This window comes from Hyperolius riggenbachi, chromosome 2 (assembly GCF_040937935.1).
Source record: "Hyperolius riggenbachi isolate aHypRig1 chromosome 2, aHypRig1.pri, whole genome shotgun sequence".
Taxonomy (NCBI): Eukaryota; Metazoa; Chordata; class Amphibia; order Anura; family Hyperoliidae; genus Hyperolius; species Hyperolius riggenbachi.
Genome location: NC_090647.1, coordinates 283075616 through 283091084, shown reverse-complemented (window position 1 = coordinate 283091084; position 15469 = coordinate 283075616). Strand labels below are relative to the sequence as shown.

General features: G+C 47.8%; 1 protein-coding gene across 2 annotated transcripts in view; it reads right to left on the bottom strand.

Annotated features, from left to right (window-relative positions):
* The window catches only part of TMEM54 (transmembrane protein 54), a 42885-nt gene that overhangs the window by 10060 nt on the left and 17356 nt on the right, over positions 1 to 15469 (bottom strand). For both annotated transcript variants that reach the window (XM_068268840.1, XM_068268841.1), the window contains exons 3-4: positions 5861 to 5920; positions 5551 to 5739 (exon numbers count right to left, since the gene is read on the bottom strand). In XM_068268840.1, coding sequence (XP_068124941.1) covers positions 5551 to 5739; positions 5861 to 5920 — 249 coding nt within the window. The remainder of the gene's footprint in view (positions 1 to 5550; positions 5740 to 5860; positions 5921 to 15469) is intronic.

The following is a 15469-nucleotide window of genomic DNA, read 5'->3' as shown; positions in this document are numbered from 1 at the left end:
CTTTATTGGTCCTGTGCTGGTAATAATCACTTCTATAGATGTTTTGAATGATGATGATCATTAGCAAACTGTTCCCCATCCCCTTATTGCACCTCTGATACTGTGGTTATCCTTGACAAGTTTGGGTGCACTGTATCAATTGTTATGTATAGAGTGCTTGGGGGGCCCCAATGTAAAACTCGCACTGGGGCCCATAGCTCCTCATAGCTACGCCACTGCAGCCCCGATTCCCTCCACTATAAAACTATGATGCATAATAAAGGCAAAGAAAAGCCATGTGCCTTGAGAGAAGTGGTCAGCTCTATGCTCCTCCCAAATCCAGATCAACAGGTCTTAAAGCAGAACTGAACTTCTTCTCTGTACTAAAAGATACGTAACAGCATAATAAACTTTAAAGAAAAACATTGCTGTGTTACAGCTGATACAAATCCTGCAATAAATCATCAGTTTGTGTACTTCCTGCTTTCATGGAAGCAGACATATTAACATCCTGTGTATAGCAATTACATCTCTGCTGTTGCAGGCAGTTGACACAGCTGAGGGATCAAGTTACAACTTGTGCTTAGTCATAGATGAGGGGGAATTAGACAGGCCAAACTCTCTAAATACATACAGGGTGCGTTTCTATGTTTTCATTCTGTCTTGTGCAAGAGTTCAGGTCCACTTTAATAAGAGCCTAGATAACATACCACCGCCAAGAGCTAAGAGGACTATGTGAATAAACGGAGGAGTGAAATATAACAAAAGTGAACCATATACCAGTCCCTACAAATAGAATATAAATTGTCCCCATACTTGGAAAATCTTGCAAAACTCTCAAGAGAGGCAAATCCTGAGTGCTCACAACCTGGATATCGAGTCTGGGATACACAGAAAGACGTACAAACCCAGGGAGAATAGATTGTGCCAACACTGTGAGCAGAAGACCCTAGTGGATTGGAATCACTTCCTGCTGCACTGCTCCAAATATACTGCAACCAGGGACACCTTCTTAAGAAATTGATGGAACTATTTCCAGACTAACTCAGAGGATGAGAGAAGACTACATTTTACTTGGAGAGGAGAAATCCACAGTGACAATTGCTGAACACTATAGCTTCGATTCATCAAGACTAATCGAATCAATTACTGACAGCTCTGTAAAATACTGAACGCGATAAGTTGATTTTAGGATTCATTAAAGTTATCTACAGCTGTTAGTGAGCATTCGGTAATCATTCGGTAATGATGCGGTAAAAAACGGAAGAAAGTGCAATTCATGAAAATAAAAGTGGGCGTGGTTTAGCGTTAAATTTAGGATTAGTTATCTCCTTCACTGCTCTGTCGTTATTCCTGTCAGATCATTGCTGACAGAGAAGATGAAGCCATTTAGAGTGGTAGTATCAGCTGAGAGTGATTCAAAGGCGCAGAAGGGCAAGAATAAGGTCTAGAACTACATCAATTTGCAAGATAATGGATTTATTTGCTATACCAGGACATCGGCATTCTTCTTGAATCATCTTGTAAGAGAACACAGGCAGTGCCAGGGTTAACTAAATTGCTAGCTGCACTACATTTTTTCAGAAAAGGCTCCTATCAAGCCATAGCTGGCAAAATTGTGGGATTGTCCCAAACCACTTCCAGAATCCTGCTCCAGGTGTTAAGCCCTATTCAGAATGTTGCTATGCGGTGTTCAAATGACTGCTTTTTTACCCCCAATTCCACAGTAATCTTATGGCCTTGTGTTATATTACCGCTGTAAAATGGAAATATCGACACGTTACCGCATTGTTATCGAATTCACACCGAATGCGGAAAAACCTTGATAAATACAACTAGAAATCGATAAACTTCGAATTCGGTAATTTAACGAACTGGAAAAAGCTATCGCAAAGACAATGATGAATCAAGGCCTTTGTCAAAACATGCTACAGACTGAGAGGAGCATTAACGAATTGTAAACCTAAAGATGTCCACAGACTGCTAACCCATTGTACCCCTATCCCACCGCCATCCCCCAGGACTCACCCCCTTTCATGTCTCCCATTTCTCTCAGCTTTGGCAATGCCTGTGTGTATCTTGGTCATGCCAATAAAGCTATTTTTGATTTAATTTGATGAAAGTTAATTAGTTACACCATTTGCCAGTAATACGCTGCACTGAGTCAGAAGACTTCTATGCATTTACACTCCACACAAAGAGCTGGTCTTCAATGTTAGGCACACTGAGTTATTAGTCACTTTCACACCTACACTCACCTAAAGGATTATTAGGAACACCATACTAATACGGTGTTTGACCCCCTTTTTCCTTCAGAACTGCCTTAATTAATACGTGGCATTAATTCAACAAGGTGCTGAAAGCATTCTTTAGAAATGTTGACCCATATTGATAGGATAGCATCTTACAGTTGATGGAGTTTTGTGGGATGCACATCCAGGGCACGAAGTTCCCGTTCCGTCACATCCCAAAGATGCTCTATTGGGTTGAGATCTGGTGACTTTGGGTGCCATTTTAGTACAGGGAACTCATTGTTATGTTCAAGAAACCAATTTGAAATGATTCAAGCTTTGTGACATGGTGCATTATCCTGCTGGAAGTAGCCATCAGAGGATGGGTACATGGTGGGCATGAAGGGACAGACATGGTCAGAAGCAATGCTCAGGTAGCCCGTGGCATTTAAACGATTCCCAGTTGGCACTAAGGCGCGTAAAGTGTGCCCAGAAAACATCACCCACTCCATTACACCACCACCACCAGCCTGCACAGTGGTAACAAGGCATGATGAATCCATGTTCTCATTCTGTTTACGCCAAATTCTGACTCTATCGAGACTCAAAATCACAAACACTGGTCTGCACGACAGCCGGGGGCCCCAGTCTCTCTCACTGGCTGGGGCCCCCAAACCACCATGCGGTACCTAGAGGGAAGTGCGGGCAAGCCCTGGACCTCTCACCTCCAGGGAACTCACCCCCACTGCCTCTAAACTGAATGTCGGCCCATTCTCCTCTGACCTCTTGCATCAACAAGGCATTTTCCCCCACAGGACTGCCGCATATTGGATGTTTTTCCCTTTTCACACCATTCTTTGTAAACCCTAGAAATGGTTGTGCAGGAAAATCCCAGTAAGGCCCCGTTCACATTGCACGCGTTCCCGTCCGCGTTTCGGGAACGCGTGCGGGAGGCCGACTCGCACGACATCAGACAGTGCATAGAGTGCACTGTCTGATGTTCACACTGCATGTGTTCCGGACCTGTGCAGTCCGGGAACGCATGCTGCACGCGTTTCCTAGCAAAACGCGCGGCTGTCCCATTCACTTTCAGTGAATGGGATCAGCCACGCAACGCACAGAGACGCACATGACGTGCGTTCCTGTGCGTTGTGTTCTGAACGGAACGTGCCTGCGTTCCGTGATATGAACGGGGCCTCACTGAGCAGATTGTGAAATACTCAGACCGGCTCGCCTGGCACCAACAACCATGCCACACTCAAAATTGCTTAAATCACCTTTCTTTCCCATTCTGACATTCAGTTTGGAGTTCAGGAGATTGTCTTGACCAGGACCACACCCCTAAATGCATTGTAGCAACTGCCATGTGATTGGTTGATTAGATAATTGCATTAATGAGAAATTGAACATGTGTTCCTAATAATCCTTTCGGTGAGTGTATATGGATTTAAAGCACATTTTAGGAATGGATGTGCTGAGCACAGTCTGACACTCAGCAGGGCTCCTGGAAAGATGCAGCAGACAGCTGACTGGCCATTAATACCCATAAGGTTTGGGACTGGGGAGGAACCAACAGAGCAGGGATAAGGTCCTCCAGAACCCAAGGCTGAGACACCAAAGTGCGCCTCTCTATCCCTCCCACCCCAGCCGCCACACACTGATTGCTATCAGACTAAGAGCCGCCCCAGGGCCCCCAACACCATAATCTCTAGTTATCTGGCTTGCAGTCACTGCCATGTATCCCCTTTTTTATTTCTCTCTTCTTAAACACAATAGGGAAATTATAGCTGAGAGAGTTGTGCGCCCCTCCTACACTGTGCCCTGAGGCTGGAGCCTCTCTAGCCTCTGCCTCGGCCCAGCCTTGGGAACCAATGATGTTTTATGTCTGGCTGAATAATTGTCAGAAGATAAGGTGTTACACTGATGGATTTGAGTGATTGGTAATGCTTTGTGTGAAAATACTGGACTGGGCAGAGCTCATCTCATTTCTATGGCCAGGTGCATGTGCACACAGATCAGATTTCCAAGATTATTTTTTATTGATGGAGTTTGACCCTACTGTCAATATTTATAGTAGAATGAGTGATGGGTGAATTGGAGGCGTAGTGGATAACCTTGCATTACTAGGGTCAAAGGTTCAAATCTTTGGCAGGACATGATCTGCAAGGAGTTTGCATGTTCTTTCTGTTTCCTCCCACATGGCAAAAACAGACAGAGAAGTTAAGGCCAAAATTGGCCTTAATCTGCAACAAGTAAGTATGTTGTTTTAGGAATTAGATTGTGAGCTCATGAGGGACAGTTGGTGACATGAGTATATACCGTATTTTTTTGGCATATAAGACACACTTTTCTCCCCCAAAAGTGGGGAGAAAAAGTCCCTGCATCTTATATGCCAAATACAGAGAGTCCCCAACTTATGTTCGTTCACCGATATAAACCGCCGACCTGCCACAATGACGGGGACTCCCTCTGTTGTCCCCCTGTGTTCCCCTCTGCTCCGCCCCATGTCTCCTTCTCTTCCCATGTGTAAATATAAGTAGCAACAGCGCGGCTCTCCTAATCAAGTGCTCCAGCAGTGATTACAGACCTCTCCTCTCCCACACTGCTTCTCTAGTGCCGACTTCTGCCGATTATGTGATCAGCAGAAGACGGCACTAGGGGAGCCTTGAGAAAGGGGAGAGGTCTGTTATTGGAGCCATTGATCAGGTAAGCTGCGCTGCTGCTACTTATATTTACACACAAAGAGCAGAGGAGACATGAGGGGGGTATCGGAAGAGGACACTAGAAGAGAAGGAGACACTTGGGGGGCAAAGGAGGACCCGGGAAGCAAAGGAGGACACAGGGACAGAACGGGACACAGGAGGACACAATAATTGGGAGAGAATATCTACCAAACGTTTCTGGACCATGGACTCACTGTTTTTTTGCTTCTAAACCTAGGTGCGTCCTATAGTCTGGAGCATTTCATATGCTGAAAAATAGGGTACTCTGCAAAAGCACTGTGGAAGATGTCAGCGCTATATACATACACAATGCTAATAATAATGCTTGGAGTTCAGGCCTATGGTGCATACATGTTCAAAATTTGTCCAGTGCTTAACAGTTATTTGAAAGCATCAAGGAATGTTAAAAAAAAAATTATACATGATAATGGACAACTGAACAAATATATACTGTATATGTCACGGGGTTCGTGAGATTACGTTACCCACAATTGTGGATACTTGGACAATACAGTTATTAATAAATAGGCACGTGCGATAGTAATGTTTAGAAACACCGGTCTAGCGCACCCCTGGAATCTCTCTGCTACACATATTAACCATAATAAGTCACTTACGTAGATTCGTGTAGGATCAAAGGGACATTCATATGAAATCTGTAGAAGCTGTAGGTTGGTGAATGTGCAGGAAGACAGCAGAGTGCGACCTTTATTAGCCACAGTCATGACGACTGCCACAAAGAGGCCTACTGTGCAGGCAGTAGATAGAACCACATTTATTATATTTAGAAGCACTGCTGCCCAGCGCTGTAAGACAAAACACAGTCATTATTAATAAAGCACAGAAATTAGACCAGATTCAGTATGTACAGTAAAATGTCAGTATAGCTATATTACATCAATTGCTTGTGTTAGCTCATGGTCTTACCATTGACTTCCGACTGAGATACCGGGAGAGGACAATGGCAACTATTCCACAGGATATGCTCTGAGAGACAGAAAAAAAGGTAAGGTTTAGAATGGATGACCTGTATAAAACCTACAGGCATTACAATCTACAGCTCTGTTGTGTGCTGGTAAAAGACACTGGGATAACCATCAGATCTCGCTCAAAACGTTTATCAGCAGTTAGATCAGCAGAAGATTCCAATGTCTCATGCAAAATGCTCACATTCCAGCTGCCTGCAGCCTTGCCTGTGCAATAATGACTACTCTGTCAGTCTATTGAGAAGCATAAAGCAATGTACAGTATAGAAAGCTACATATCATATATCACATAGCATTACTGTGAGTTCCTCTAAGGAACAGTTAGTGACTTGACAGTGTACATAATTATACAATAATAACATAATCAAGCATCACAAAAACTCTCATTCGTAAACAGGAGGTAACCTCTTGTCTTCATCTCTCCTTCATACGTGTCCTCTGTATTACTGGCCCATATCAATTATATTATATTGCTCTTTGCATTGTGTCTGCCACAATGGATGCCTGTGCGTGTTGTGTTTAGGAGGATGCTGGCATTCCCTTATTCCCGTTCTAAATATAGTTTTGGGGGCAGTGAGGTCACACAGAGTAAAGTTTAACAGTAAACCCCAGAAACGTCTAAAGGTAAGCATAATAGTGTAAGTAACCTCATACACTTGTACAAGACATGTCACCCAGCAGGGATCAGAAGCTAATCGGAACCTAATCCCTTGGATGACATTGCAGGGCTTAGGCTGTACAGAAATGCCACTAGTCTACAGGCTAGCAACATGTTCTGTTGTGGTGCAGGTGTGACATCACGCGGGAGCCGGGAGAGTGGGAAAATCAATGCGCTTGGCCAAAGCAATCCACTGAGTCTCATCTAGTGAGTGTACACTGTTTGAAGCCTTGTAGAAACGTATGTCCCCAGCGGGGATTGGGATCCGGTCTCTCAGGTAACATTGCAGGGTCAAGGCTGTAAAGGCACTTCACTAGCCTGCAGCCTGGGGTAAGTGGGGAAAATAATGCTCTTGGCTGCAGGAAATCGCCAAGGCAGAGAAGGTTGGGGCTGCCATACACATGTTGGTTTCTCGGCAAAGGCGGTCGTTACCACATCAACTGGGATAAGTAAATAATGGCGCACAGCGCCTATGCATAAAAACGGCGCCGCATTAAAAAGATACGCTTATCGCTATTTATCGTTAGTACTGCATAATAATGGCGCACAGGGAAAAAAGAAGAAAAACGGCACACAGTAATGTTATTTATCAATAGTGGCACACACTAACGTTATTTATCAATAGTGGCACACACTAACGTTATTTATCAATAGTGGCACACACTAACGTTATTTATCAATAGCGCCCTACATAAGCCAAACTGCAGACGTTATTTAACTGCAAAACGGTGAATGGATTTAATGTAACACTGTCAAGGTTAAGGTTAGGCACCACTAGGGGGGGGGGTCTTAGGGTTAGGCACCATCAGGGGGGTCTTAGGCAGGGATAATCGGATGTGCCTCATCCACGAATTCGGAAATCCGCGTGGTTGCAAAAAAAAAAATCCGCATTCGGCCCCGCCGCATGCGGATTTTCGTCCGCGTCCACGCAACCACGCGGATTTTCTGCCGTGAATGGCGTAATCACGCGTGGATTCCCGCCCGGAGGCGGATTTTCTTTTAACGTTAATAACAAAGCCCCCATACATGCTACAATCCCCCAAATTGCATGGATTATGGAGTTGATAAGGGGCAACATAACTTCAACATAAAAAATTCCCCCAAAATTTTTTTTTCTAGAGAAAATGGATTTTAAAGTGAAATCAACACTTTAAATGGGGCTATTAATTGGTAATAAGTGGTTTTAAAAAGGGATATACGCGTTAAGCAGTCAAAGAGGTGAAGGCGAGTTCCAATGGCACTTGGCGGCGAAGGTACCGCTGGAGGAGGATGAGTGGCTGACGCCAAAAAGGCCCCAGAGAGGTTTTTTTTGTTTTGTTTTTTTTGTTTTTTTTTGCAGCAATTAGCAATGACATCGCAGCAGAGTTGTCAGTGGACACGGGCAGTGTGAACGCAGAGTGCAGTGGTGGTAGCGACTGAGTCAGGAGAAGGACTATGCGGGCGGTCAGTTCAGCAGCACAGAAGGACCACGGCAACATACTGGTAGTAGTAGTAGCAGCACAACGTCATAGTGCTGGCCAAAAAATTAAATGCACCCGGTGACCCGGGCAGTGTGAACGCAGACAGAGTACATTGGTGGAAGCGAGTGAGACAGGAGGAGGACAATGCCGGCGGTCAATTCAGCAGCACAGAAGGACCATGGCAACATACTGGTGCTAGTAGTAGCAGCACAGCGTCATAGTGCTGGCCAAAAAATTAAATGCACCCGGTGACCCGGGCAGTGTGAACGCAGACAGAGTACATTGGTGGAAGCGACTGAGTCAGGAGGAGGAGGACAATGCGGGCGGTCAGATCAGCAGCAGCAGCACAGAAGGACCATGGCAACATACTGGTGGTAGTAGTAGTAGTAGCACAGTGTCATAGTGCTGGCCAAAAAATTAAATACACCCGGGTGACCCGGACCGTGATAACGTAGACAGAGTGCATTGGTGGTACCGTGGTAGCGACTGAGTCAGGAGGAGGAGGAGGACAAAGCGGGCGTTCAGTTCAGCAGCAGCAGCAGCAGCAGCACAGAAGGACCATGGCAACATACTGGTGCTAGTAGTAGCAGCACAGTGTCATAGTGCTGGCCAAAAAATTAAATGCACCCGGGTGACCCGGGCCGTGATAACGCAGACAGAGTGCATTGGTGGTACCGTGGTAGCGACTGAGTCAGGAGGAGGAGGAGGACAAAGCGGGCGTTCAGTTCAGCAGCTAGGTCACTGAAGGATGCAGTGGGCACAGCACAAGGTCACTGAAGGATGCAGTAGGCACAGCAGTGGGCACTGGATATACAACTAGGTCACTGAAGGATGCAGTGGGCACAGTACAAGGTCACTGAAGGATGCAGTGGGCACAGTACAAGGTCACTAAAGGATGCAGTGGGCACAGCAGTGGGCACTGGATATACAACTAGGTCACTGAAGGATGCAGTGGGCACAGCAGTGGGCACTGGATATACAACTAGGTCACTGAAGGATGCAGTGGGCACAGCACAAGGTCACTGAAGGATGCAGTGGGCACAGCAGTGGGCACTGGATATACAACTAGGTCACTGAAGGATGCAGTGGGCACAGTACAAGGTCACTGAAGGATGCAGTGGGCACAGCAGTGGGCACTGGATATACAACTAGGTCACTGAAGGATGCAGTGGGCACAGTACAAGGTCACTGAAGGATGCAGTGGGCACAGCAGTGGGCACTGGATATACAACTAGGTCACTGAAGGATGCAGTGGGCACACAAGAATGTCACACTGTGTAATGAGATGCTCATATGCCAGCGAGCGAGCAGTGGGCACTGGGCACAGCACAAGGTCACTGACAGAATGAATGAACAGCGCTGGCAGAGAGTGGCGGCGCCGGCGGTGTGACTGGCTGCCTGCAAATAGTACAAGTGTATAACTGTCACTGGAATATACAAGTGAACACTGCAGTTGCACTAACCTGCCTGCCTGCACTACACACAGATAATCCCCACTCCCACTACACTGACTACACTGCAGCACTGAACCTGCCTGCACTACACACAGTTAAATAATCACTAGACTCCCACACCCCCACTACACTACACTGACTACAACTAACTACAGCAATCACTCACTGACTAGCTAACTGTGTACAGTATAAGAGCAGTGTTAGCAAAAAAAAACGCTTTGTTTTTAACACAATAAATGCACTTGCTCAAACAACAATGTCCTGGAGATAATCCTCTCAGCACCACAGTCTAGCAAGGACAGAGCTTTTCCATCATGGCCGCCGCTTTATATTCAGGAGGGGAGGGCATAGCTCCCCTCCTGTGATTGGTTGCTAGGGCCTGGCTGGGGCACTCTGATTGGCCTGCAATTTGTCACTTCTGCATAGTTTGACGCATTTCCGCAAACCACGACTTCAGCGCCGGGTTTCACGAGCGTGAATGCGGATTTCTGTTCGCATTTACGCGAAGCCGAAGTAGACTTTCGTGGTTGAAAATCTATTCACGGATTTTCGTGTCCGAGGCGGAATGCGTCAAAATGGTCGTGAATCCACGCGTAAGCGTGATCACGACCTGGCGGTGAGCACCACTGGTCTTAGGGTTAGGCACCACCAGGGGGGTCTTAGGGTTAGGCACCACCAGGGAGGTCTTAGGGTTAGGCACCACCAGGGGGGTCTTAGGGTTAGGCACCACCAGGGGGGTCTTAGGGTTAGGCACCACCAGGGGGGTCTTAGGGTTAGGCACCACCAGGGGGGTGGTTAAGGTTAGGTACAGGGAGGGTTCTGTGTGAGAGTAGGGTTAGGTATAGTTAAAGTACAATATACACCACCAGGGGGGTGGTTAGGGTTAGGCACCACCAGGGGGGTGGTTAGGGTTAGGCACCACCAGGGGGGTGGTTAGGGTTAGGCACCACCAGGGGGGTGGTTAGGGTTAGGCACCACCAGGGGAGTTTAGGGGTTAGGGATAGGTACAGAGAGGGTTCTGTGTATTATCGCTAAATAACGATAAGGCTTTAACGCTAAATAACAATAAGGCTTTAACGTTAAATAGCGATAAGCGGCAAACGGATTAGCGGCAACACTGTGCGCCATTATTCGCAGGCGCCATTTTCAGATGGATGCCATCAACTATGTATGTATTTGTATTTATTCTATTCAATGTCATGACTGTACAGTGTCTTGTATTTCTTATGTATATTTGTTCCCCATTATTTGTTTGTACTATGTGCAGCGCTACGGAAGATGTTGGCGCTATATAAATAAAAAATAATAATACGAGCTGCCTCGGCTAAAGTTCCATCTAGCATGTGTACGGAGCGTTGAACTTACACCACAGCCAAAGAGAGCTATGCAAACAGGAAACCCCTCATTACAGTGCTGCATTCCACTTCTCGCTCACCTACAGCTGTATTCTGTGAACTGACTAACTACCTGTCTGATAAACGTCTATCCTGCAAGCTGACTGTGGTCCAGTCAGGGGCGTCGCTAGCCCTGTTTTAGGGGGGCACGTGCCCCCAATCTTTCCTGGGGTGCCACGGATCTCCCGGCCGCCGCTGCCCCCTTTGTCAGCGGCTCCCTTCAGCCGCCGCCGCCGCGTCTCAGACCTCAGGATCAGGCGGCGAGCCGGCGACCAATCGTGCGGGCGCTAGGACCCAGCGCCCGCACTGATATGCGGAAGTGACATCACTTCCGCATATCGAGCGGGTGCGTCCAGCGCCCGCTCGTACATCTGGTCGGGTCGCCGCTGATCCTGAGGTCTGCTGAGAGGTAGGGGGGGGAGCGGCGGCGGCTAGAGAGGGGGCCTCCCTGTCACTCACTCACTCACTCACTCACTCCCTAAAGGGGCTCCCTGGCACTCACTCACTCCCTAAAGGGGCTCCCTGGCACTCACTCACTCCCTAAAGGGGCTCCCTGGCACTCACTCACTCCCTAAAGGGGCTCCCTGTCACTCACTCACTCCCTAAAGGGGCTACCTGTCACTCACTCACTCCCTAAAGGGGCTACCTGTCACTCACTCACTCACTCCCTAAAGGGGCTCCCTGTCACTCACTCACTCCCTAAAGGGGCTCCCTGTCACTCACTCACTCCCTAAAGGGGCTCCCTGGCACTCACTCACTCCCTAAAGGGGCTCCCTGGCACTCACTCACTCCCTAAAGGGGCTCCCCTGGCACTCACTCACTCCCTAAAGGGGCTCCCCTGGCACTCACTCACTCCCTAAAGGGGCTCCCCTGGCACTCACTCACTCCCTAAAGGGGCTCCCCTGGCACTCACTCACTCCCTAAAGGGGCTCCCCTGGCACGCACCCACTCCCTAAAGGGGCTCCCTGGCACGCACCCACTCCCTAAAGGGGCTCCCTGGCACGCACCCACTCCCTAAAGGGGCTCCCTGTCACTCACTCACTCCCTAAAGGGGCTCCCTGTCACTCACTCACTCCCTAAAGGGGCTCCCTGGCACTCACTCACTCCCTAAAGGGGCTCCCCTGGCACTCACTCACTCCCTAAAGGGGCTCCCCTGGCACTCACTCCCTAAAGGGGCTCCCCTGGCACTCACTCACTCCCTAAAGGGGCTCCCCTGGCACGCACCCACTCCCTAAAGGGGCTCCCTGGCACGCACCCACTCCCTAAAGGGGCTCCCTGGCACGCACTCACTAAAGGGGCTCCCTGGCACGCACTCACTCACTAAAGGGGCTCCCTGGCACGCACTCACTCACTAAAGGGGCTCCTTGGCACGCACTCACTCACTAAAGGGGCTCCCTGGCACTCACTCACTCCCTAAAGGGCCTCCCTGTCACTCACTCACTCCCTAAAGAGGCTCCCTGTCACTCACTCACTCCCTAAAGGGGCTCCCTGTCACTCACTCACTGCCTAAAGGGGCTCCCTGTCACTCACTCACTGCCTAAAGGGGCTCCCTGTCACTCACTCACTGCCTAAAGGGGCTCCCTGTCACTCACTCACTGCCTAAAGGGGCTTCCTGTCACTCACTCACTGCCTAAAGGGGCTTCCTGTCACTCACTCACTGCCTAAAGGGGCTCCCTGGCACTCACTCACTGCCTAAAGGGGCTTCCTGGCACTCACTCACTGCCTAAAGGGGCTTCCTGGCACTCACTCACTGCCTAAAGGGGCTTCCTGGCACTCACTCACTGCCTAAAGGGGCTCCCTGGCACTCACTCACTACCTAAAGGTGCTCCCTGTCACTCACTATCGGGGTCCCTGTCACTCACTACCTAACTGGAGGCGCCTGTCACTCACTAGCTAACCTGGGGGTCCCTGTCACTCACTACCTAACTTGGGGGGGCTACCATATTAAGGGGGCATTCTGCCTATTTATGTGAAATGCTGTCTATTTATGTGCCTCATGACTGCTGAATGTGTCTTGTTGGGAGCCTTATGATTTGTTGGGGGCCTCATGATTGCTGAATTTGTCTTGTTGGGGGCCTCATGATTTGTTGGGGGCCTCATGATTGCTGAATTTGTCTTGTTGGGGGCCTCATGATTGCTGAATTTGTCTTGTTGGGGGCCTCATGATTTGTTGGAGGCCTCATGATTGCTGAATTTGTCTTGTTGGGGGCCTCCTGATTTGTTGGGGGCCTCATGATTGCTGAATATGTCTTGTTGGGGGTCACATGATTGCTAACTGCGAGACTATGGGAAAAGCTGAATCCTTATCATATGAGACAATAGCATTAAACCTACTTTTTTAGCGTTTTAAAACAGAAAATAAAACTGGGAGGTTCTAAAAAATTGAATACATTTTTCAGGAGTAGGATGGATGAAATTGTTTATCTTCACAGTTTATTTTCAACTTGGATTTTCCATAATGTTCATGTATGAGTTAAAACGTTTGTACAGTATTTAGTTTAAATTGCTGTTGCCACTTTGCGATAGATACCGGTAAGTGACTTTTGGGTTGCAGTTTGGGCACTCGGCCTCCAAAAGGTTCGCCACCACTGTCCTAATCTGATGTCCCACCATTGCTAGGTTCATGTAAATTTGTCTCCACCCGTTACCACACCTATATTCTGGTCCATGGCCCACCCATTTTTTGGTGCGGCGCGATAAGCACGCCACACAACGTGATCGTCATATTTTTGGCACGCTAGCTGCAGTGTGCTGAATTCTGCTGCCTACAGTATGTACAGTATACGCTGTTCTCTAGTGCTTGCACTGTGTGCTGATTTACCTCCAGTGTGTACAGTGTAAGGTGTTACTCTGTGCCTTTATTGATTGTAAACCAGCTGTATTGTATGCTGATCCCTGCTACTTTCAGTATGTACAGTATTAGCTGTAAAGCCTGGTACACACATACAATTTTGATTAGCCAATTTTAGCTCTGTTCATAAAATTCATTGTCTGTTGGCCCACTTACTGCACGGGGGTGGGAAATTGGGGGTCAGTGATTGACCAATCAAAATTGTATGTGCGTATACATCTTTGATCTATGCCTATACTGATTGTAAATGATCGAAATAAAGGACAGGGGGCTCCGTCCAATATTTCGATGGGCAGGCCCGTTATCCGTAGCTTACACCGCTGCTAAGTTCATGTACATTTGGCCCCACCCATGGCCACGCCCACTCACCGCATGGCCACGCCCATTTTTTGCCTCCTGGTGCCCACAGGTGCCACTGATCTCCAGGGACCCTAGAAACGCCCCTGGGTCCAGTGCACACCAAAAACCTCTAGCAGATCTGCAAAACGCTACAGGTTTTTGAAGCAGATTTTCAGAGCGATTCTAGGCATGTTTAAAGAGGTTTACTAAACATGCCTAGTGTTTTTGGAGTGCTTTTGTGTAGTAGATGTCATATATTGTTACAGTAAAGCTGTTACTGAACAGCTACTGTAACAAAAACTGCATGGAAAACTGCTTTGATCTGCCGTTTTTCTGAGCAGTTTGAGCTTTTCCTATACTATACATTGAAGCAGAAACGCATCTGCAAACCGCAAAAATGCTGCAGGAGCCACGTTTCCGGTTTGCTAAAAACCTCAAACCGCTGGTGTGCACCATCCCATTGAGATACATTAGCCAAGCTTTTTCACAGGTGGCAGCGGTTTTGAAAACGCTACCAAAAACGCTTGGTGTGCACCAGCCCTGGCTGCCTGATAGATGTCTAGGGGAGAATCAGCTGTCTCATAGATATACAGCTAACCTGACTAGGACACACAGCACTAAAAAGAATTTGCACCTTTCCTGACTTATTATTTATTTATTTATTTATTGTACTTATAAAGCGCCAACATATTACGCAGCGCTGGACAATAAATAGGGATACATACAATATTTAGGGGTGACATACAGCAAAATGACAATACCTGAATACAAGAAAGACCAGATCATGTAGCACAGTATGAGTACAAGGTAATGCTTAATCAGTCACTGGAGGGGAGCATGGAGATTAGGCAAGTTAGGTTCACTCAGATGCCTAGCCTAGATGGTCCTTTGGGTTCACAGTAATGGAGGTGCATGATCAGGTTGGACACAAAAGGAGAAGGACCCTGCCCAAAGGCTTACAACCTAAAGGGAGAGGTAGGGACACGAAAGGTAGGGGACCAGAGTTCAGCTGTGGGTTTAGAGCACTTTTGAGGGGTAGTAGGCCAGAGTGAAAAGGTGAGTTTTGAGGGCTTTCTTGAAGATGTTGAAGGAGGGGGCTGCCCTAATAGGTGGAGGTAGGGAGTTCCATAGTGTTGGAGCAGCTCTTGAGAAGTCCTGGAGGCGTGCATGGGACTGGGTGATGCGGGGGGGCGGTTAGGCGAAGTTTATTGGAAGAGCGGAGTGAGCGGCTAGGTGTGTACCTCTGAGTAAGATCGGAAATGTAGGTTGGACAGGTTTTGTGGACAGATTTGTAGGTCAGACACAGTATCTTGAATCTGATTCTGGACTGGATAGGAAGCCAGTGGAGGGATTCAAGGAGGGGATCCGCCATGGTGGAGCGATGGGAGCAGTGG